The sequence below is a fragment of the Stigmatopora argus genome, chromosome 13 (assembly GCF_051989625.1).
Source record: "Stigmatopora argus isolate UIUO_Sarg chromosome 13, RoL_Sarg_1.0, whole genome shotgun sequence".
Lineage (NCBI taxonomy): Eukaryota > Metazoa > Chordata > Actinopteri > Syngnathiformes > Syngnathidae > Stigmatopora > Stigmatopora argus.
Window position 1 is genome coordinate 16,846,170 of NC_135399.1, and position 24,814 is coordinate 16,870,983.

A 24,814-nucleotide genomic window follows, 5' to 3' on the forward strand; every position below is an offset into this window, starting at 1 on the left:
ACTACTACCACTACTACTACAACAACTACTACTACTACCACTTCTACCACTATCACTACTACTACGACTACTACTACTATTACTACTACTGCGACTACTACTACTACTACCATTTTAACTTGGGTATGAAAGTAGAAATTGAAACTTGATCAAAAGCCATCAACCCTGTACGAACGAAACATTATACTTGAAAGTAATATTTCAAAATTGGGACCAACAGACAAAATGGGCACCTGCTAATGCAACATAGAAACACTTTGTTTGGATAAACATCGCCTGAGAAACACAAACTGGCAAGCTGTGGGCGGTCAGAGTGAAAAAAAAATAAAAGCCACATATGAATAGCCAAATTACGAAAACAATAGTCCATAAAATAGGGTATGATGGGCTGATCTGTAAGCTATAGTCATTTTTGAATGGCAGCTTTGAAATGATGCACCTTGAATCTCGAAATAGAGAACTAGACGGATGACCAACTGTAACATTTTCATAAATTTTGCCTAGGTGCGTATTTGTTCGCGTGTGGCCAGATGATGTCAATCATTTCCAAGCAGGCCCGCAAAGACGAGGTGACAAAGGCCCACCGCCAGTTCACCTTTCGGGGGATGCGCACTCTGGCAACCTCCGGGGGAGCGTTTCCTCTCCACGCACTGTATGCCAGGTGACCCCCTCCCACACCGTTAATCAGGAAGCCGGTGTCAAGCCCGTTGCTTTGTTTAGCTTTCACAAACACGGAACACCCTCGGAGAGTGCACGGCCTCTTTCCACTGTCCGCCGCCGCTGCGCACAGACAAAGCGGTCCTCGCCCGTGACAGCCCCTCGTTTTCCCAAATTAACTTGGACAGAAAAACACGGGCCTTCATTATGGATGAGCGGAAATATCGATTCAAAAGATTTCAGAAACCGAATCCTCGACCCGAGGATGAGTTTTAATACGACCGCGTTTGTGCGTTGCTCTTTTATGTAATATGATAACATGAGCCTGAGGATATTGGATTTTTTTTTTCTCGCCAGTTGCTGATTTAATCTGAGTTGCAACCCAATAAAGGCTCCACTCGAATGTCTCCGAAGGACTGTAAAACGAAACGTTGTTGCCAGCTTTTTCTGATTCGCTGCCAGGGGTGATAACTCTTCCGATCCCGAGAACGTTCATGTTTTGTTGCATTTGGGAGAAATTTCATCCAAAAGCTTGACTGTTGCAATATCAGAACTCGCCGGACATGTGAGAAAAAGCACCGTTTTTGATAACCTGTATTGTCACAGCCCATAGTTAGATAAGCTACTTGCATCATATTGTAATATAAAACGTTTTTTTGGTACTTCTTAAAATGGTTCAAAATCCTGTGCGACTGTTTAAATCTGAGTAGCAGCAGGAAAAAAGTATTTTAAAAATCCTTATTATTAGCAGCAGAAAAATGTATTCTAAAAATCCCTAACATTGACAGCAGAAAAAAATATTCAAAAAAAATTCTAAAAATCCCCAATAATGGTAGCAAGCAGAAATAAAATCTAAAAATCCTTTATAGTGTCAGCAGAAAAAAAAATATTGTAAAAATCCTTAACTATCACTAGCATAACCTGTCATGAACTTCAGATAACATCAGATGGCATCCTGAGCATGACGTTTTGCATCCTCTTCCCTCCACACTTAGCAGCCCACAAACTTTAGGCACTTTGCAATGTGCAACTTATGTAACGGTGCGGCTGATTTAGCAAACCGCGACCACGGCTTACATCAAAGCCTGGGGAATATTGGCATTCCGCTTCAAACGGCCTCACATTCCTGTGCCAGAAGCCATTAATAATGCGTGCAAATGTGGCCCGCTACACTGTTGGGATAAAACGCCCGACCGATAAACCCCAATAATATTATGCTTAGTATATTCATGACAGTACAGTGAACTTTGCCTATTTCACTCATATGTATGTCAACCAATGTCATACTCATATTGGCAGGGTTCACTAGCAATATTAAGGTAGGAATAATGAACCAAAATCAAATTTAGCCCCTTAATTTTGAGTAATTTTTCCTTAAAAATGGTCAATTTCAATTTTAAACAGACTTTGACCAAACTTTATTTAATGGCGTAAAGCAAAAAAATACGTGCTGTATCTTTTTTTATATATAAATTGTATAAAGACATGAATAGGGAAGCCTGGTGTACTTTTACATCTCGGTTTGACGTATTACAAGACTTGAACATGCTCAACGTGAAACCCCAACATGAGTTCTGCACATCTAGGGACGTCAAAATGACTTGTAGTCTACATAATTTACCTGAATACAACATTTGTACACCTACAATGATGCCAGATTGTCATTTTCGTGTGATTGCATGGTTTCTAGAGTCCTGGATTGTTCATTGTAGAAAAATGAAATGCTAAATAACAGGCCTGGTGCGCATTTAAATGGAAAATCTCTGACCCTATCCGAGCTTTTGCTCTTAAACCCGAGGACTAATTGCTTCGCACACTGCACCGTGTTGCGCATTCGGTTCAGCGCGTCGCGAGTGATGCTGCGTTCCGAACCAAGAACGACTCGGAATACGAACGATGAGCATGCAAACGCCAGAAAACCAAATATTGCGATTTCTCGGCTGAGAACCATCGTTCCAAAAGGGGACATCCGTTCTTATTTTGGACGTTGGCGTGATTGCTGGTGGCATCATCAACTCGCAAGGATGAGCAAAACGCGTTTCGCCTCGCATCACCGCGATGCTGCCGCGTGAATATAGTCATGACAACGTTCAGGTTCCAGAAATCGGCGTCTTACCGGGGGTGCTCGGTCCCGATTGGGGACAGGATCGCGTCGAAATGAGAGGTCCGATCCTCGATGTCGTCATGAGAAAGCGTGCTCTCTCGCAAATGAACGCGGCCAAGTCGTGCCGCTGTCAGGTTGGCGTTGGGAAGCAGCCCGCCGCTTCCTGTGACGACACAGCCGCGTGAACGAGCCCTTTAGTGGCGTGAACGCGCACCGGGGTCGAGCTACTGCTCATTCATAAAGGCGCGCGCTTGCTGGGATTGCAAACTCAATTTGGGAGTTTTTGCAGGTGCGTGCATAAAATATTAAAATACTATAAGACTAGAACATTGAGGAGGTTTGGGTGTGCACATACTGGGGCTGCTTTGCTTACCCTGGTACTGGATGCCATCAGTTTTCTGGGACTGGTCTGCACGCAGGTTTTATTGGTCCTTGGCAAACAACATTACATGTATTATTTAATTAGGTGTACACAAGTTAAAATGAACAGCAGTTTTATTGGATCTTGGTCAATTAGATTGCATGTATTATTTAATTGGGTCTAGACAAGAAGTTTAGGTTGTGGATCAGTCGGCCAAGCGTCCTTGAAGTGGCCGAAGTTTGATTCCTGGTTCTTAAGGTTATGGGAGAAATGTTTTATGCCAGATTTCATATTATATGACCACCAACTGGAGTTTATTCCAATAATAACATGTTTTCAATTGTTTTGCCTTGAAATATTGACTATTTAAAGGCAATTGGCATTTTTTTTTCCCACAAAAATGTAGACTGCACTCAGAAAATGCCTTGGTCATCGTTCATTTTTTTGTTATTGACATTTTTAAAGCTGGAAAAATATACCACAAAGCAGTAGATTTGGTTTTTATAACTTTGAACAACACTGCCCCCCTCTGCGGTTTGGAAGAACATTCAACCCTGCACACTTGGAAGATGATTATGTTTATTATTGGAAGCAAGAAAAATTGAATGATTTTCTCGGAGTACATTGAGACAATATTGATTATATGAGATTTGTGTTTTTCTAAATAAATGAATTTGCACAACACCAACAGCGGGATAGAAAACTGCTTATCTGTCAAATGGAAAACACTATTAAATGACTAGTTTTATTCAGCTGCAACTGCAAAACTAAAGTGTTTATTGTCAAAAACATGAAATCGTGTGCACGAATATGCAAATTGCGTGTGCTCACTAAAAAAGAAACAACCCTTGCATTTATTATCAAAAATAGACTAAAGATCCCAAGGTAACAAAATACTTGGCGATAAATACACATTACTTTAGAGAAGTTAGAAATGTGTCGGCGTTCTTCAGACTGAGCCGACAAGAATTTTGGGAACGTTTTTCTTCCTAATTCGAATCATCTTCATCCCGCCATCTGTGGAACACAATGGGAAAATTGTAAACAATTGAAAATAAGCACAAATTGTACTTCTACAATGGCGCCAAGTGGAAAAAAATACTCCCTTTGAGGGTTCTACACTAGAAAAATATGACTTTTGGGTATTGGGGCAAGGCAATCTGGGCTGTGATTTCAATGTCCACCACCAGATGACAGTACACGTGTATATTTTCACTTTCAATAATAATCTAAGATACTGAAAGATTTTTGCTAAAGCCCTTGCTAATAGAAAAGTCATGCACTATACCACATGTGTCAAAGTTGCGGCCCTGGGGCCAAATCTGGCCCACCGCATCATTTTGTGTGGCCCGGGAAAGTAAATCATGAGTGCCGACTTTCTGTTTTAGGATCAAATGCAAATGAAGAGTATAGATGTATATTAAATTTCCTGATTTCCCCCCTTTTAAATCAATAATTGACATTTTTTAAATCCATTTTTTCTGTGTTTTTAGTTCAAAAATCATTTTGTAAAATCTAAAAATATATTTTAAAAAGCTAAAATAAACATTGTTTTAGATCTATTAAAAACAGAATATTCAGGGCTTTTAATCCATTTATATATATAAAAAATCTAAATATTATATCTAAAATGGTCCGGCCCACATGAAATCAAGTTGACCTTAACGCGGCCTGCGAACCAACCCGAGTCTGACACCCCTGCACTACACAATATATAAGATGAAAAATCATTACCATTCCGGTTTTTGATGCATTTCTTGAAACACAGTCTCCGGTGATTAAAGTTGTTGTCGTTGCCTCCGCAGCCGCTGTACGAGAACTCGTGACATCTTCCGCTCGTGGCGTTGTAAGCAAACCGACGCAGGTTGCCATCACACGTCCCCCTCTCAACCGGGCTAGAGCACATATCCACCTGTTTTACACCTGCAAATCACACGGTAACATGAAGTTACAGCCCACACATCTGAAAATAGCACCCAAGGATGAGTCAGACTTTTTTAGGTGGCCATTGGGTCTTACGATGCAATCCATTTGCATTTAGCCTGGCTGAAAAACACCATGTTACCTGTTGGGTTGACCAAAACGGGGCTCTTGGTTTGCCCCACAGTGCTGTTGACCAATCGCTGACCTGAAAAACACACACAACTTCAGTATATTGACAATTATGCCCTATCACTTAAACACTTCTCAACCGTAAAGTGAAGTAATGTCCAAGTCAGGGGTAGGGAACCTATGGCTCGGGAGCCACATATGGCTCTTTTGATGGGTGCATATGGCTCTCCGCTAACCTGTGAGGTAAACTATGGAAACTGCTGGTGAGAAAGCGCAGGAATAGTATCTTTACGTTGGTATTATGGCATTGACACTACCTACAGCTCCTTATAATCATATTTTTTTTCATTACACTCTTCTGCATGGATATTCTATTGCTACTCATTGATTAGCAACAACTGAACAATGTTGTCAAAAGAATTCAGAGACTTTTTGTACTTTGAAAGTGGTGAAGTGACTAAAAAAGGCACACATTTTCATGCATGTCGACTTTTAAATTCGGAGCATGGCTCTCAAAGATTAACATTTAAAAAGATATGAATTGCTTATGGCTCTCTCCATCAAAAAGGTTCCCGACCCCTGGTCGAAGTCTTACCAGCTATTGGGGTTTGTGTCACACTGTTTGTTGCTTGGGCATCAATTTCTTCATACCCCAAACACATGTACAAAAAAATAAGAGACAAGAATCAGTCTACAAAAAAGGAGGATGAAATTAACATACAACAGGAATCAAAAAGGCCTTTTTGTATAATGTGTATTCATTCTCAAATGGCCTGCCAGTGGAATTTATCATTTGTTTCCATCCTAGTTGATAAATGACATCTGAGCTGTAATTGAGAGTGCAATGAAATCATTTAAAATGCAATTCCGTGGACATCTTTAATCCATCATCACGTTCTTGAAGGTCCAACTCTTGGTTATATGTCATCTCACTTTTGAGGGATAAATAAATGTCTTTGCTCTTATATTTTCTCCCAGTTTAGAGGTTGAAATAATACTGCAATAACCCTTGAAGGGGACGTACCTTTTTTGTGACATTTGGCCTCGCAGTCTGACATGCTGATGAAATTGTTGGCATTGCCGAAGCAGCCGCCGTAATAGAAGCGCTTGCACTGCTGACTTTGGTCGTCAAAGAAGTAACGCGTCAGCAGGCCGCGACAGGGACCTTCCGCTCGGGGTAGATGACAAGGGTTTTTATCGGCTGGGAAAAGAAAGAAATCCAAAGGGAGGAGGAGACAAACGGTCAGAATGGACAAATGTCAACAAGCATTGAAAAGTGACTCATCTTTATGGATGTCGCCCTCAAGTGTTATAAGGTGAACATTCATCGTGGCTGTTAGACTTCTTTCAAAATTAAAATAATAAAATGACTGTTGTAAATGCATCAGTGCAAGCAATCAGTGAGTGCTATGAATTATGGGAGAATTTTTTTTCCTTTAGCGCAGATTGTGAAGTATGTAAAAATAGTGATCATGATCTAAGAATAGTGATTCTGGAAAAAATATTTTTGTTGTTGTACATCTTTCATCAACAGTTTAGTGGAATGTGACAAAATAATTAGACGAACATGATTTTAAGGTAAAATTCAGTTTTCTTTATGCGTCTTTGGATAAGTTTGATTAAAATATTAATAAAAATGTAAAACGCCGACATATTTTTATCAAATTATAAAATGTTGTTGCTGCTAGAAAAGGATTTATGTTGTTTCGCTGTTTGACTTGTAATATATATAAGAAAAATGGAAGCAAAAGGTCGAGTGTAAACCATGACCCAATTTGCAGTCACTAGCCACCTGGTCACAGCGAGGCTACTTCCCGTCTGTCTCTGCCGCGATACAATCGAATTTCCAGATTGACTGCCTGCACATGGAAAGGTCAACACTTTCAACAGGAACAACTGATTTTTTTCTCTCCTCCTTTTGCTTCTTCTGTGCAGTGTTTGAGTTAATCCTGTTTGCAAGCATTTACCTCTGATCTTATTTCTCTGGTGCATATCAGCGAGTATACATTTGAAAAGACAGCCAACTTTTAGAAATGGATTGTTTGCATTAGAATTGTATACAATTTGTATATATTATTCCAAATAAAAGTGCTGTTCCATTGTGTCAAATAACATTTGAGACCAAGAGCTACGTTTGATCTCTGAAAATTGGATGCAAAAAAAATGTACCATTTATTTTGATACTTAAATCAACTCAACTTTTACAAATATATGGGCTGATTTAACCATAAAATTCAGAATAAATAATTGAAGATAAAAAATAACAGAATATTATGACCAAACAATTTGAGTAGAAATTGGCTTAACACAACAAATAGTAATTACGCTTACTAATAAAATTAGCATTTCTCTATTGCATAAATTAATCCATCCAATAGCACCACAAAATTAAACAATCAGATTACTATGAATATTTGCAACCTTAATAATTTTTGTCAATTTCTCATATGGATTTTTGCCATCCTCCCTTTTTGCCGAGTGGAACTTTTCATTATTAGCGGCAAAACTTATTTGTATGCAAATTCCTCATTGACCCTCCGGTCTGTCTTGGCTCAAGTTTTCAATAAAAACCAAGCAGTCTTGCGTGCAAGCGCTTTAAAAAGAACACACCATGTTGATAGGTGTGCAAATGCCAGCACACGGAAGGGCAATTTATGGAGCTCAAACGCTTCGACACCGACGGCGAGCCTAATTTGCATATTTCCTGCTGAACTTTACAACAAAAAAACAGCAAAAAAAAAACTGCATCCTGTTTGCAGCTGGATTGCAGGAATGAGAAAAATGGAACAGGGCTGTATTGTAATCGGAAAACTTACGACTATTCAATATTTAGGTGCAGATTAGTAACTAAATGATATGTGTAAAGCCAAATCTAAAAAGTCTTGCACATCTGACAGTTGACCTTTAAATGTTGTTTTATTGAGACGCAGCATGCAGCTTTCAACGTTTATTCTTGAAGTCATCCATTGAAAGGCGCTACGGTGTCACAAGACTGGGAAAAAATTTACGGGTAATCATAAAAACATCAACACTCATGATTTGCATTTCAAAGTTGAATTAATCTGCAGAAGATGGATGGATATTGTTTCACAGGACACAAAAAAATGAGTTGATAATGAGGACAATGCTTTGTAAGCAAGCTTTCAAAGTTCACTTTGCTATGTTATAGTTTGTTATAGCTAGCAAGATAGTTCTGTAGTTACATTTATGAAAAAAGCACTAGTTTGCCTCCATTAAGTTTGCTTTTTTACATTTTTTTTAAGATTTCCCAGAGGGATGTGTTAACTTCACTCTTATTGTATTAAATAAAAGAATTAACCTTGACAGGTACATGTTACACATCATATCAATCAACCTGGACCCGAATTGTTAATGAATTACATCAGTTGATTGCAAAATGGGAATCAATCCTAGGAGCCCTAGTCTTAATTATTTTCTCTCAAAGCTGATTAATTACATTCATTTAATTGCGGCCCTAGGGTTGCCTGTAGACTTAGAGTTAACCAGTAGAGGGAGCCTGGTGCTCGTAGTTCAGTTGGGACTTGTTTTTGGGCGGCTTGCATTAATAACACGTCACCTGGAAACAGCCTCAGTCCTAACATTCATTTTACTGTTAAGTAAAAAGACAAATGCAAATATTTAACCCTGACACAGTTAACAGAAAAAAAATGTTCACCAAGGCATCTTGACTTATGAGTAAAGTTGTGCATTTTTTTGTTTGAGTTGCGAGCAAAATGTGGAACCACAAGCAGCGCACTGTGGTGGCCATTCTTTCATCAGGGGTTAATATAAAAGTGCAAATATTATGGACTAATGCAAGTTTTCAGTCCCCCCACACACAAAATGGACCGTAGGGTCGAGCTCACCTGTGACGACGCACATTTCCCGGCAGGCCTCGACGGTCTCAAAGTTGCTGTCATTCCCTCCACAGCCTCCGTATTCAAAGCGCTCGCAGCGGCCGGTATCCACGTCGAAGAAGTATCTGTCCCTCAATGCCCTGCAAGACCCGGGGTCCTCTTTCAGGGCGCAGAGCTCGTTGAAGATGAAAAGCTCACCTGGAGCCCTCTCCTCTGAAAACAGATGAACAAAAACAAGTTGACCCTCGTGTAGCAGGCGGTCTGACATTGATATAAAAATATAAAAAAAGGCCCACGCTGCTCCCAAACCTCATGTCAAGAAGCATCAAAAATAAGAGCATTAACAATTTCTGCCTGGACAAAAGGCGAGGGAATTATTCTGGCACGCATTCAATCATTCTCACCATTGTGCAAAATATGTCAGCGCAATGACGTTGTTGGGAACGTATTGTGCACGAGGAGGCACATTATTCATAATTGACCAAAATTAGCCCCAGGCAATTATTTTTCTGCATGTTAATTAAATTTGAATTTGCCACTAAAAGCAAAAAAATAAGGCTGCATTACCAATTGATTATTTGAAAATGACTGCATTTTTGGTTTAACTCTAATGACAAAAGTGTACATATACATATATACACATACATATACATATATATGTATATTTTTTAAACAACCTGATGTCCAGTCCTCAATGTTTTGTCATATTAGGTATAAAAAAAAGTTCAACATTTCCACATAATAATTTTTAATACCAACTCGTGTGATACCGAGTTGACTTTTGACACGATGTTACTTCAACACAATCCCATCTTTTTTTGGGGGGCATGAAATGACTATTAAAATATCTTAACGAAAACTGCAGTTTCACTGCGTCAATGAATTTTGAAGGCAACAATAATTCTGTTCATCAAAAAGATTTTATGCGCCTTTCCCATTGCCCATCTTTGTCTTGCAAAAATATCCGCTTCAATTTAGTTGTTAGACTGGAATATCTTGCCATTGGCATCCACCCTCTTGCCTCCGTTATTGGATTTTCCACTAAAAACTGAGCTTTTTATCATCCCCCCATTTCTACCGCAACCCTCAAAGAACACCTTGAAAAGTTTGGAAATGAACTTTCCCTTCCTGCAAGGTACAAATCTGAGTGAAAGCCGCCAGGCTCTATTCTCTGCACCAAGTGGTCACCAAGGGAATGAGGTAAGCATTACTTCAACCTATCAGAAGCAATTTATGACCTTGGAGTCGGTACGACGGGGGACACTGATCAAATCTTTCCAATGTACCCATCTCTCAACCGCCTTGTGGAATGGCGATTGCATTCAGTTGGTGAAATGAAACGAGACCCCGCAGAGGCTTTTAGTGATAAATTGGAGGATCGGGTTGTCTGGCACAGAGGAAAAAAAAAACAAAAAAACGTAGCAACACATCCATTTGGGTCTGTCTGGATTCTGGTCTCTTGTGTAAGCACGCCTCACTGCTAAATCTCTGTCAAGGCAACCACACAATAATTGCGTCTCGTCCTCCACTTCAGCCCTAATTGTTAGCGAAATAGTTAAAACTGTGCCGAGAGGGAAAGGCCGATGCATTTTTACAGAACAATAAAAGGTCATTTTGTACATTAACTTGTAAATTTGTTGCAGGTTGTGAAAGCCGAAGCGTCGGTGTGAGTACTCTTTGGGATGACAAACGATTTTGGGCGAAACTCGGATTCCCCCAGGCGCTGCCGTTTTAAAATTGAAAAAAGAAAACAAACAGTCTGGAGTTCACCTTTAGAAAGGTTACCTAGGCAACGGCAAATATTTCACCGCAGACTGGATGACACCAACATTAGGCTTATAACATACTGAGAAAGTCCCTAAAGACTGCAGTGGGTGGTAAATAGGCTACCTGACATGAATTAAGAGTTTAAAATCCTGAGCTATGATGACCATTTGAACAACCAACCAATCTCCTGAGAAGTCTACAACTTTATTTTTTCTTAAAGAAAGTTACTTTGGAAAGAATAGTTAAGGGCTCCAAAGGTGTAAAAAAAAATCTTGCTGCTCACAAGTGGCCCTTATTTTAAAATCCAATACATCGAGCTGACACACAATTGTCCTTAACACACCAAGACAAAACCACTTACACATTTTTTTAACCGTGGGAATGACATCTTGAAATGTCAAGTGGTGACTTATTTTACAGGTAAATTTTGGCTAATCGACTCATCTGGAAAACTATCAAATTTGTCCTTTTCAAAATTCAAAAGATTTCTTATTAGTGTCGGGCTCAATCTCCATATCTCCAAAATACTCCATTTAAATGAAATTTAAAAAACACCACCCACATCCAAGTCCGGTTTTGCGTCAATACCTTTGAAGAGACAAAATAACTTTAAAAATATGCAAAAGACTACAGCAAACTAAATCAATGACCTAAGGAATAGATCTAATAAAACCAGAAGTATCTGTATGCCACCAACTGTGAGCTCTGCCAATGACACACACACAAATACACACAGATTTGGATAATGATCTTAGCACTGTGCCAAAAACATGAAGCTCTTCACCCGGGCATGTTAAATCAGATTGGAGCCAAGCTCAATCTTGTTTAGCTGGATTTGACCGTATTTTGATGTGAAGGGGCCAAACCAAGTAGCAAGCAAAATGTGGCGTCCAATTTTTTCCTTCCCATCACAAAACATTCTATTTGAGAAAAAAGACTTGGCCCCAGAAAATGGGATAAACTGTAAAATCCAATACACAGTCATCCATAAACATCAACTTCAACTTCTGAGACTTTATATAAGCTTTTCCTCGATTTTTTTTTATGGTCAGTCAATCATTTCGCTGGAAGATTTTGTGGATTGCAACACCTGGTCAATGTAGAAAAGGGCGTGTCCACCATGTCAGACTTTCCAAGTAAATAAATCCTGTGAGCCTTGCCTAGGGTGAGTGAATAAAGAAATATGGGTGACTCACAGTTTGTCCCAAAGTTCAAGATAAATATCACCACTGTCATACATTCACTTCCCAAAGGCATTTTCATAATGACACTATTTCATTGTAAATGCATTTTCCACTGAAATAATTGCAGCACACACAATTTGGACAGGAAAAAAACATTTGGATGTACTGTTTTTGTTAAACTATGTAGAGTGAATTGGCTTTGAAACCACTAAAAGTTGTCATTTTCTAAATAATGTATTTCTCTACAACCGAAACTTTCACCCTATAATGATATAAATCAAAACAAAACAGTATATATATAAAAAAATCCACTCAAAACTGACTGTCTGCAAAACAATGCATTTTACTGTGTGGTAAAACAAATCTAATTTAAAAGCAGTTAGTCCTACTTTATTCTTAATCTACAATTATAATGAATACCCGAGTTGGCATCTCAGAGTTCCAATGCTCCTTTTTTTTGCTGACCAGACAAAGAAAGCGAGAGATTATTTGCCCTCACAGCTATAAAAAAAACACTACATCAAAGTGTGCAGAGACGGACATAATGGCTAAATATTCAGCTCACATCGTAGCCATGATGGAACAACTCTAAAAAGATGGCCTCATTTTTACTTTCCTGAAAGCAAACATGCTTTCATGAATGCTCTAGGAATTAATTTGGAATCATTTCCAAGTAGGTCTCATTTATTTGGAGGGAAAACAATTTTGGGCCACCCTCACGGCGATAGATATACCGCACACAAATAGATTACAAGAGCCAGAAATTCAACAAAACCTTTCATCATCACCTGCAAAATTCCACCATACATTTATTCTATGGGCCAAGTTGGTATAGATTCTTTAGTGTCCCCCAAATAAACTCCACACGCTCTCATGCAAAGTAGTCGCCGCGGGCAAATATTGTTAATTATCTAAAAGGCATGTGCGATGCATTCATTTTTAATCAGCGCCCGAATGTTGACGCGGTGCCGAGCGACGAGGGAGCCACATACAGCCGCGTAATGCGAAATAAATTGTTGTGTCGCAGATCCAAAGCCTTTGTCAAGTCATTTGTTCACGTCAAATCCGACTGAACAATTTGTCTGGAGTCCCGTGAGCCTTAAAAGTCTTATCTTGTTCTTATTGGCAAAGGTAAACAACGAGCTGGCCTTTCACAACTGAATTATCTCATTGCTAAATCTAAACTGGGTCCTTTTATCCCCATCCAGAATGGTCTTGACAACAAAAACAAGAAACTTTCATGTTGATCTCCAATCAGATGACAGACAACATATAGTAAGTTATTTCATCCCGTATTCGGGAAATTTTTGTCGCAGTAGCAAGACAGACAAGACACAGAAGACATTGTAGACCTAGGTAAAAAACTGGAGTCATACACAGAAAGTCCACAAGGTGGTATAAAGTATATATAGTATAAAATATATATAAAGTAAATACATGACTACTGCACATTTTGATTTCTAATGATCTTATTTTTTCAGACTATTCATACATTTCAGCCAAATACACAAGAGAAAAAATATATAAGTCGCACTAAAGTATAAGTCGCATTTTTTGTTGTTGTCAGAAAGAACAAACCTACCTTAAAGTAACAATGATAAAATAGAGAACTGGGCAAAATAGGCATCTGATAAAAAAAATTCAGATAAATATATATTTTTAAAAGGTGCTGGTGGTCAGGAAACAAAAAAGTCATATATGACTATTTATCGCAAGTCTAGTTAAACTGAAAGAAAAAAAGTGGCGACTTATAGTCCGGATAATACAGTATTTTTTTAAAAAATTTTATTGTTAAGAGAATCCGGTCACATGGGAATAGTATGTCAAGTTGTGCAATTTTAAATGGTTATTGCTTGATTCCAAATAACTATGATGTCGCAAGCAAATATTGGTGGCTGTAAAACTGATGATGTATTGCTGGTAAAATGATTGTATTACATTTTCATACCATTTCCTTTTTACCGTTCGGTCACACGTCGTCGTCTAAATGAGAGACAATTAAGCCCGATTCAGAGAGCTGGGTGCGATGGTACCGCGCATGAATTATCGCTGCTTCGTTAATTCTTCTCAAGAGGAAACAGATTAGCGGTAAGAAGGGCACAAATAGGGTTGACGCAACGGAGGCCATTAGAGATGCAAAGCAGTGAACAAAAGAACAAAGTTCAAACCAAATGACAAGAAAGGTCCAAAAGAGAAAATGAAAAACGGAGAAACCAATCAAGCCTGATTCTTATTTCCATTCCCAAAGCTTTTAAAGCAAGGGTGTCAGACTCGGGTTGGTTCGCGGGCCGCATTAACGTCAACTCGATTTCATGTGGCCCAGCCCTTAAATGAATGCCTAGTCTTAGTATATAATAAAGAGGAGTTCTGGTGTAACAATCAAAACAAAAAAATACAAAACCTTATCATAAGACCTATTTCAAACGTGGGCCATCATAAGATTAGGCGTTCATTTAATAGGGCTGGGCAAACTAAAATAAGGGCAAAAGTGAGTGCGGGGGTGCTTTGGTTTCAACCTCCAAAGAGGAAAAGCTTTCCACAATACTAGTGTCCTGCAAGTGCAATCAGTGGATTGCAGTCAGGTGCGTCTCGCAGCCCAACCCTCGCTGGTTCAAACTCTGTCAGTCAGCTCGGTCGGTCAGTCTGTCCGTCGGTCCCGGATAGCTTGAGCAAAAAGCTCCCCCCTCCCCACCCACCGTTGATTCAACTCTGTCAGCTGTGTCTGTGCGTGCCTTGCAAAACTCAACAATATATACATTTTGGTTAATATACAGTCAAGAAATGTGAAAATTGTCTCACTGCCTTATTTAACCTACAGCTGAGTACATTAGAAATACTGACAAGAGACCAATTTGGCTCTGCAAATGTCAAAATATCTTCCATATGAACTTTTGATTGGATAAAGGAATCAATACCGAAAGAGAAAATGATTGCTCCCACCAGCCAAATGAAAAAAAGTGCCGATAAAGCAGTGGTTGAACTCATTCGAGAATATTCCGGAATGTAAATTACATCGTTTTGCTATTTTGGCAACAAATCTTTCCATAGGGTTGGGCTTACATCACATATGGCAGAACGTGCTTTTTATTCATCTTCTCCCCAACGGAAAACAAATATTCCTATCAGTCTGTTTGTTATTTTACGCATTTCCGGGGCAAGTTCCACTTATCATTCACGTTGGACATCCTAAGACGTCAGCGCTTCCTGAAAGTGTTTCCCTTTAGACAAGCTTCTCCAGAGATCATTGGTAAAAAAAAAACTCCTGCAGGAAATGTTGACATTGTGCAGATAGCTTCTATTTTTGCAATATAGAGGAAAATATATATATATATCCAGTTTAGTAAAGATAACAGTATCATTTATAAATGGACCCAAGGGTTCTGGCTATGTGGAGCAGTTTTAAATTTATCAAACCGCCCATGAAGTTAAATTGTTTTTTTCTTCATTCTCACAACTGGACTTTAAACCGCAAGCATAATCAATCTTCTCTGAATTCATTTTGACAAGCACTCGTGCTCACGCGAACATAAGTGTGCCATTTTACTGATGGTGCATGCAATCATGCGTCATTAATTACCTGGATAACGATACTCGCTGGTGTCACGCCCAACGAGCACGGCTGCAAAGCTCCAACACGCAACGCTCCGAGCGGAATGATTCAATCTTATTTCTTTAAAAAGAACATTTTGCGTGGGCCAGGTGAGTACAATAGGAAGCCAAACCAACAGTGGCCATACAAAAAGACTGAAATGGTGTCCTTCCTGTAAAATAGGGCTAAATATAACCATTTGAGGAAAATAGCATGAGTCAGGCGATGAAAATAATGAGCAAAAGACAAATATTTGAGGACGTTGGAAATGTAAAGCTTTGATTCTATGTTTTTTTGCAAATTATGACTGAATATGACTAGTTTGGCTTTATTATCGCCAAGGCTCAAATATCCAATCAGATGTAAATACTATGTTACAATGCCACAGCGGGATTGCTAGCTAAGCTCCATAAACTCTATTTGCCGTGTGATAACAGTATGAGCATGAAAAATTAGTTGAGTTAAACCAAAGATTAGGACATCAGACACCCAAAAATCTTTGATTTTTTTGTATTCGTAGATGCCACAAACTGCAGAAAGGATAGAAATTATGCTTTGTGAAAAAGACTAACAAAACACAAATAATATTAGTCTATGAATCAAAACAATAGTCTAAAGTTCAATTCAAAATGCAAGACAATAACAAACAGGGCAACACCTTTTCACCAATCTGGCGTCGTTTGGTGCTGCTTGTTTTAGCAGAAATCTTATTTATATACTTTTTCAGATTATGTAGCTTTACAATTATGTATTTTATTATCTAGGATAATCATTTTATTATTTCTTAGGGGAAAAAAATCATGATACAAGAACATTCACATGCGAGATAAGTGGTGAAATGGATTGCATTCGTGTCTTGAGGGCCAAATGCAATTGTAAAATTGACTATTTTACTTATACACTATAGTAGAATAAATATTTTCATTTCGATTTGTAGTAGCCAAACATGACTCTTGATCGGTGGGCCATATTACTGAACAGTGGGGACCATGTACGTCCCGCGCACCACAGTTTGCCTATATATATAAAACATTTTAATTCCTAAGTGGGAAAGAAATAAGCTTATATCTTTTTTTATAAACCAGACATCAAAACCCAACTACTTCCATGCCAGATTTTGCTGTAATTGCAAAAAGTGTGTGGAAGTGGAATTTGGACTTTCTTAGACAAGCTGGAATACAAAACAATCCGTTTTGTATCAACTAGTGCGCTAACAAACAACTCCAGTTCATCTAAAATCAACAGTGTCTTCAACAGTCACACAATCGGACGCAATGTCAATCTCTTACTATTCTTTTTACCTCGTGTGGCTGTGCAGAAAGTCGCCAAAAGACAGACGCGGGCGAGCAAAAAGTTCGGCCAAAGCGTCCGTCTACGGTCATCGTCGCAAGGAATCATGGTCACAGTCTCCAGTCACCAACCGGAATCGGTAATGGTGATGATCGTGAGCAGTCGGTTGGATTCTCGGGGATCGTCAGGTTACAAGACGGTCAAACACGTTCAAAGTTGACGCATTGACAATTTGTCAGCTGGCAGGGGGCGCGTCCTTCCTTTAAATAAACGCTCGCCGGGGATATTGTCCAATAAATAGCTATTTCCTGTCCGTACACGTCCAAAAACTCATTACTATTCCTCATTAAAACACCAATACTTCTCAGAAAAAAGTAGAGTTCAAATTAGAAGATTTCTTATGTTTATATCAAATATTTTTGTCCCAATTTGTACTTATCCTATCATTTTTTATGTATTTATTATTCTAGTCAGATTTTCTGAACCGCTTTATTTTCATTGGGGTTCACAGGGGGTGCCGGAGCCAATCCCAGCTGTCTCCGGGTCAGAGGCATGGGACACCCTGAATCAACCAATCACATTCACACCCATAACTAGGGCCAATTTAGAGTGTCCAATCAGCCTACCATGCATAGGTTTTGGAATGAGGGAGGAAACCGGAGTACCCGTAGGAAACCCACGCAGGCCCGGGGAGAACATGCAAACTCCACACAGGACCTGGACTTGAACCCAGCACCCCAGAGCTGTGAGGCCGACGTGCTAACCACTTGCCGTGTATTTTAAATGAATAAATACAATTCTGAATGAATAAAATGTCCATTTAAAATGAATATAAACAAAAGAATGTGCCTGATTTATGGCTTTTTGTCAAATCTATATTTAGCCAATGACATGTCTGTTATTGCAACACGTTGGATTAAATGTCCCTTTGTCTATTTTAGTCTTTACTTCTCTTTCAACAAAAAAGGATAATTATGCTTAGTAAAAAAAAAGGAAGGCGGTTGAGGAAGTTTGTATGTGAAAAGAAAATGGCCAATAGTAACATTAAATTGGAAATGCAAACCAACCAAAAAAGAAACAACCCCAAAAAATCCAATTAAGGTTTCTCCTTTTTCTCTAACAATGTCAGAATTACTTTTTGACTAGCAAAAGAAGTGAAAAGAAAAAAAGTCTCCTGAGGCGCATGTAGTCCGACAGTAGAGAGAACACATATTTGTGTAAGCGTTTTGAAATACGCTTCCATTTGTTAGCTCAACCGTTAGTCATACAAGGAAAAGCAGCTATATTTAATCTGAATTTCTTCCATCTGGAGTCTTAAACACCTGGTGTGCTTTATTACTTCACTGCACTGTCATCTTAGTAATTGCTTTCAGGGTGAGTAACCAGTGAATAAGAAGCTCCATTTATTTTACAATGCTGCTATGATTAAAAAATCACAACCTATCATCCACAACCTGTTCAATCGGGGACCGTTTTTAAGTGAAAAGTCCTGCGATCATAAAGTTGCCCCTCATTTGTGTCCCAACTAAACTGGACTCCTGAGAAAAGCTTCAGTTCCACCACAAAAACAAAAAACAAGAAATAAATGTGAACAGAAATGTGTTTTATTGTAAAATATTTTCAAACAATCTTAAACAATTTATTTGGAAACACCCGCAAAATAAACGCAATTGAGTGAATAAAGTATCACATATCAGAAATTCCAAATGATGAACAAACTCTTACCCTAGAAACTTTCACTTCAATGCGTGCATCCTAAAGTTGTCTTCGTCTGTTAATATTCTAAAAACAGCAACAAACACCCAACAATTTGTCATTTATGAGCTTTCACAGAGCCTCAGTCACAACAATTCTGACCTGATCCAAAATTTTTAAACTTTAAAACCCATTATTCTTAAATACGATGTCGCTATCATCGCCATGGTGACCCTATTTACACTCACAATACTCTTCGACAAGTCCCTACACATACTAACTGTCGTTGTTACTTTTAGTCTACTTTCACTTGGGTGCTCTACTCCAAAAAAAAATTGCACCAAATGACTAATAAAAGAAAAAAAAACACCTAACATTCATTCTTAAAGTGCCAGTCCTTCTTTTTCTCAGGGTCAAAGGTTAAGTCTAAAGAAAAATCCTTCTGCCCTCCACAATCATACTCAATTTTGTCCTGGCTAGATTTCAAACAGCATGAAGGCATTTTCAAATTCAGTGTAATTCAAAGCCAAAACAAAGGCTTAGGCATCTGAACAGATCAGATTTCCAGCAGACCTGCCAAAAAACCCTAAAAAAACCCTCCCTTTTCTTCTCGCTAACGTTTTCGGCATGCATTTATTGTTGTGTTTTAGCATGGTTCAAAGACAGGCTCTTTCAAGGAACAAAATAAATCCAGAAAACTTGAAGTGCATAAGTGCATAAACAATGGACATGATTAAAGAAATATCTGACGAGAACCACGACACAACGGATGTTAGAAGTTAATATCAAACTTAAAAGGGGCTCCACTATAGAGATTTTATACAGAAAATAAGTGGCGCAGCAATTAAAGAGACTGCCGTGTTATGGTATGAGGGTCAAAATTCACTTTGTAGGATGAAAGTGGAAGAACTGAGATTGAGCGAACAATCTGAGGCTTAACCCCGAGAAGGTCATCTTAAAATATGCTCCACTAAACAGGCAACATTAATGAAGATAATAACGTACGCACTGTAGAAAATGGCAAAATGGATACAAGTCTGTTGTCAAGGCAACCAACAGCCTTGTCCTAAACACCTCCAAGTAAACTGATTGTCCACTTCAGGAGGTGGGAAGCAGATATTCGGCCAATTACCAGAAACGGAGACATAAAGGGGATGGTAATGAAAAAAAAATGTGTATCTGAGCCAGACTTGGGCAAAAAAAAATGTAAATAAAAGCTAAAATGTTGACATCTTGTCTCATACTCGACTAGAATTACTAGAATTGTGAGTCGCTATATGTCCCGCTTACTTTATTTATTGATTTATTACTTTGTATGATGTAAATACTTGCTGCATTGGAAAGAAGGACAAACTGCACCATCTTCTGGTTCCATTGAGGTCAAGGTAAAAATATACAAAAGCTGTTGTCACCTTTAGAAAATATGCTTTCCATAATGTAGCAGTCTCCTTTACTTATTTGACCTTTGAATTCTATTTAGACGCAAAATGGAAACGTGAATGCTAAAATTTAGAATTTAGCATTAAGATCGAAATATCTGTTTATGAACAAAATTCATGAATAGAGTCGGGAAAGAGTTTTCAACCAAGGACAAGACTTTAAGACAGTTTTTTTTATTTAAACTAGATGAATAATCAAGAACTCCAAGCACCCACAAGAAAGATTGCATTCAACAGTTTAGCTTTCCAGAGAGTCATTCAGCTTTTAATAATTAATGTTAGATATCGATGTAAATCTAAACCCGCCACTACGCTTGTAAATGTAGATGTAGTAGGTATCAAAACGTCACAAGTGAAATAGAGTGTTACTAAATATCACACAGCGGTGTGAAAGAACATAATTGCTTACATTATTTTCAAAGCCAATTCTCGCTTAGCGGGTTTCATGGGGCATAAAAATTCAAATTTTGGAAATGAATCAAATGCAAACTATTGTCTGAACTTTTTTTTCTTCTATTTTGCTCTACAATACTTCAAACCAATACTTGTCAACAATACCTCTGCCAGTACCATATCCTTACAAGGGTCACGGGGGTCCCGGAGCTAACTTCAGGAACCAGGCGGGGGACACCTTGAATGGACAAGCCAATCACAGGGCACGAGGAGACAAAGGACAACCAATCATAGCTTTGTTTAGATCATTTAGAGCACAGGTGTCAAAGTGGCGGCCCGGGGGCCAAATCTGGCCCGCCGCATCATTTTGTGCGGGCCGAGAAAGTAAATCATGAGTGCCGACTTTCTGTTTTAGGATCAAATTAAAATGAAAAGTATAGATGTATATTAAATTTCCTGATTTTCCCCCTTTTAAATCAATAACTGTAATTTTTTAATCCAATTTTTCTGTGTTTTTAGTTCAAAAATCATTTTGTAAAATCTAAAAATATATTAAAAAAAGGAAAATAAACATTGTTTTACATCTATAAAAAATCTGAATATTCAGGGCTTTTAATCCAGTTATTTTAATCCATTTATTTAAAAAAAATCTAAATATTATATCTAAAATGGTCCGGCCCACATGAATTCGAGTTGACGTTAAAGCGGCCCGCCAACCCATCCGAGTCTGACACCCCTGATTTAGAGTATTCAACCAGCCTAGCTGGGATGTGGGAGTACCTGGAGAAAACCCACGCAAGCCCAGGGGAGAATATCCAAACTCCACACAGTGAGGACCCACCTGAGATCGAACCCTCGACCCCAGAACTGTGAGCCACGTCAGCTTTCCACGACCCAGAATTATTGCATAACAAAATAACATGACAAACATTCATTCATTTTCTCAACCGCTTATCCTCACAAGGTTCACCGGGGGTGCTGGGGCCTATCCCACCTAATTTCGGCCACCCAACCGCAGGGCGACATGACAAACAATCATCACCAAGTATACCGGAAGCCCTTTTAGCAAATAGCAACCAGCGCTAACACTTGCATGATGCAATATTCAATCGTTATTCCACCAGCGCATATCAGGTCACATTTACGTGGCCCCAAATATTGCTTACGAAATCGCCATGCAACGTTTACACAGATGAAACCCAAAGGGGCCAACTGGCGTCAAAGCGTCGCTCACAGGCCGTCGACCGGCCGCATAATGGCGGCGGTCCGGCGCTTTGAACGCCCGTGCCAACGTCCCGCTCTCCCAGTGGCGCCAATGCCAGCCATTCTTTTCTCTTTTCCCCCGCCAAGCTTCTCCTCCTCTCACAGGCAGTCAAAATAAACGAGCTTGCGCCGAAGCAGATCTCATTGAAATATTTATTCATACTCAGGTGGCCGTGGTAAAACGCTCGTCTGTGTGCAAACAACAGACCGGGCAAACAACCTCATCGCCGGAAAATGAAGCTGATACCAATTTAGACTCGGATGTTTTTCAATTCTTTTCATCAATAGGGGCCTCATTAGCACCGGTCCGTCTCGGGAATCAAATGTCTCCGCGTAAAACAGCAGGGGGAAAGAAGACTTGACATTTCGCTGAAACTGAAATGATTCACCGCGGCGTGTGAGATCAGGTGCACTGCAGGAAATATCCAATTCCCCTTAATTGGGCTGAAAATGAGTTTTTAAATGTGATCTTCCTTTAATAGTTTTAATTATCTTTTGGTGCCTTTGTGGCAAGTGGGAAAGTATTGATATGCAATCCTACTGTGACCGTTGCTAAGTGATTCTGATGAAGCAAATCGTCAAGAAATCTCCCCAAAAATCATTTTGACACATTTTTAAGAGGGAAACTTTAAAGTGACTGTTTCTGAGGTGAGCGTTTAATCAGAAATCGTTTGGATTTTTTAAATTTATTTTTTGTTAAATGATCACATTGAACCCAACTAGTATTACTAGTTAAAGAAAACAGATGCTTTAAAATGAAAGCCCTAAACCAAGGGTATCAAACTCGGGTTGGTTCGCGGGCCGCTTTAACGTCAACTTGATTTCACGTGGGCCAGACTATTTTAGGTATAATATTTAGATTTTTTTAAATAAATGGATTAAAAGAACTGGATTAAAAGCCCTGAATATTCAGGTTTTTTTTATAGATCTAAAACAATGCTTATTTTAGCTTTTTAAATATATTTTTAGATTTTACGAAATGATTTTTGAACAAAAAACACAGAAAAAATGGATTAAAAAAATGACAATTATTTATTTAAAGGGGGGAAAATCAGGAAATGTAATATACATCTATACTCTTCATTTTAATTTGATCCTAAAACCGAAAGTCGGCACTCATGATTTACTTTCCCGGGCCACACAAAATGATGCGGCGGGCCAGATTTGGCCCCCAAGCCGCCACTTTGACACGTGCCCTAAACAGATTGTCATGACTATGACAAAAAAAACCCTACTTTTCCAACCCTCAAGAAAAAAGAAGAACCAGGAGGACCCAATCAGCAGGAGGCGGTCGATCCTGCGGGACTCAGCGAAGATCGACAATGACTCATAACGAGAAGCAACGGGTCAGAGGTCACCAAACAGACTCGCGTCACATAGTAACAGTGTCTTAGAGAGATTTCATTATCATGACATAACATTTAAAGGTCAGAGACAGTACACTGGTTCATTTTCCCCAACACATGGACCTTTTCCATGTATACATTTCATATAAAGTACATAAAAAAAAATAAAACTGACGTCAATAAGAATACGCAATGTTGATTGTCAAAAGCATCCTTTTTCATCCATTTTTACTTTACAAAAAGGAGCTGTAGATATATATATTTTTTTCTTTGGAGTATCGTCACCGCACCTCATGAATGTGATTAATTGTACTTATTCAAAATGTCTTCATGTCACCGAAGGCCATTTGTAGCAAGATTGAAACTACCAGCACAAAAAAATAATGATAAGTACACACTCTAATCACTAGTGCTCAATGTAGCCAAGCGATGACGATTATTATAGTCCAAAACAAAATATAATCCCGCCCGCTTCAGCTCTGATGAGCAGCTTGTTCCTAAACGGGGTCACGATGAGAATGCTCGCACTGTCTGTTTCCTAGCGCGAACAAGAAGAATAAGCTTTTTTTTTCAGCCTAGAGAGGCTCTGACCGCTGGGCCATGCCAAAACTCTGAATGCCTCATTCACCCAAAAAAGGACGCTGACCCACAAGCCAGCCAGGCCCGCATTAGACCGGTTTTAGTTTTTTGGACTTTGCTGGTCAGTTCACAAGGAGGCAGATTTCCTCGGTGAACTGACAGCATTGTCGTTTTTGGTCTTTTTTCTTGAACGATTCCAATTTGGCCAAGTTTTTCTTCGGAGTCAACGTGACCTGTCGTATCTGAGTCAACCGTTCATTTTGTTGGAAAATGTTGATGGAGTATAAAATTGCCTGGCGGGTCTCTTAAGAGTTAAAGGAATCTTTGAAATGAGATATGCTAATTTAAGGCTGCTTTTTTTGCAACTGAAGCTAGAATGCACTCTCCTCAAGAGCTGACCTTAAAAAGAAAATTTAAGGAAACTAGTCATTATTACAGAGTCCAATTTTTACGTTTTAACATAATCCATTTTGATATTTTACTGTGGTCGTGAATTTTTGATGTGATAGTTCATTAAAAGCAATACAAAGCAATTCTAAGTTCATGTCACAGATGGAGTTTATTTATATAAAGATAGAAGGTGCGTATGTGTCCTCATAAATTATGAAGAGAATCTAAGTTACTGCAGTTGTAAAATAGCCCAAGTGTTTTAAATGATTTAATGTTTCAGAAGGAAACGTACATTCTGGACAAATAAGGGAGTGTCAACCGGAAGGAAATTTGTTGTTTTGTTTGCAAAATACGGAGATAAAACTTGATCATTCAGTCGTGAAAATCATGACATAAATACGTAAAAGTTATCGCCAAGAAATATGTAAGAGAACATCAAACTTGCGCAAACATACGACGTATTTGTGCAGTATTGAATTTGACCACGTCAAACATGACATTTATTCAATGTGAAACCACCTGAGAATATTACATCTATCAAATAATGCATCACATTTAAACATGAAACTTATTATAACTGCATTTTCATCACATCAACATTTCAAATGTATCACTTTCACATGCAAAAATCAAAATATTGTAAGTTTTTTTCTGATGTGCTATTTACTATTGATTAAGATACCTTACTCTCTATTATGCACAAAATGCATCAATCAAGCCATTTTTTTTAAAATCTCACGACAGTGACACTTCCAGTTTTTTATTTTCTAAATCTTCATTGTTGTCCTTCCCTCCACAAACATTTTTTATCGTTCTAGAAAAGCATAAAAAAAATTGTGCCTTGATGA

General features: G+C 38.7%; 1 protein-coding gene across 1 annotated transcript; it reads right to left on the minus strand.

Annotated features, from left to right (window-relative positions):
• Positions 1 to 3,684: 3,684 nt before the first annotated feature.
• tfpia (tissue factor pathway inhibitor a) lies at positions 3,685 to 17,143 on the minus strand. The gene is made up of 7 exons (XM_077617683.1): positions 16,873 to 17,143; positions 9,041 to 9,244; positions 6,199 to 6,375; positions 5,770 to 5,817; positions 5,188 to 5,250; positions 4,857 to 5,045; positions 3,685 to 4,139 (listed from the first exon to the last, which is right to left on the minus strand). Exons 1-7 carry the CDS (start codon positions 16,967 to 16,969, stop codon positions 4,072 to 4,074), a joined length of 846 nt encoding a protein of 281 aa, XP_077473809.1. The 5' UTR covers positions 16,970 to 17,143; the 3' UTR covers positions 3,685 to 4,071.
• Positions 17,144 to 24,814: the final 7,671 nt, after the last annotated feature.

Bases quoted from the DNA above. Each gene is read 5' to 3' on its own strand.
- tfpia (XM_077617683.1), bottom strand. From the start codon at position 16,969: ATGATTCCTTGCGACGATGACCGTAGACGGACGCTTTGGCCGAACTTT. The intron at 5,818-6,198 runs GTACGTCCCCTT...TGGGGTATGAAG, and splicing joins GGCCAAATGTCACAAAAAAG to AAATTGATGCCCAAGCAACA. The intron at 4,140-4,856 runs GTAATGATTTTT...TGTGTTCCACAG, and splicing joins ATGCATCAAAAACCGGAATG to ATGGCGGGATGAAGATGATT.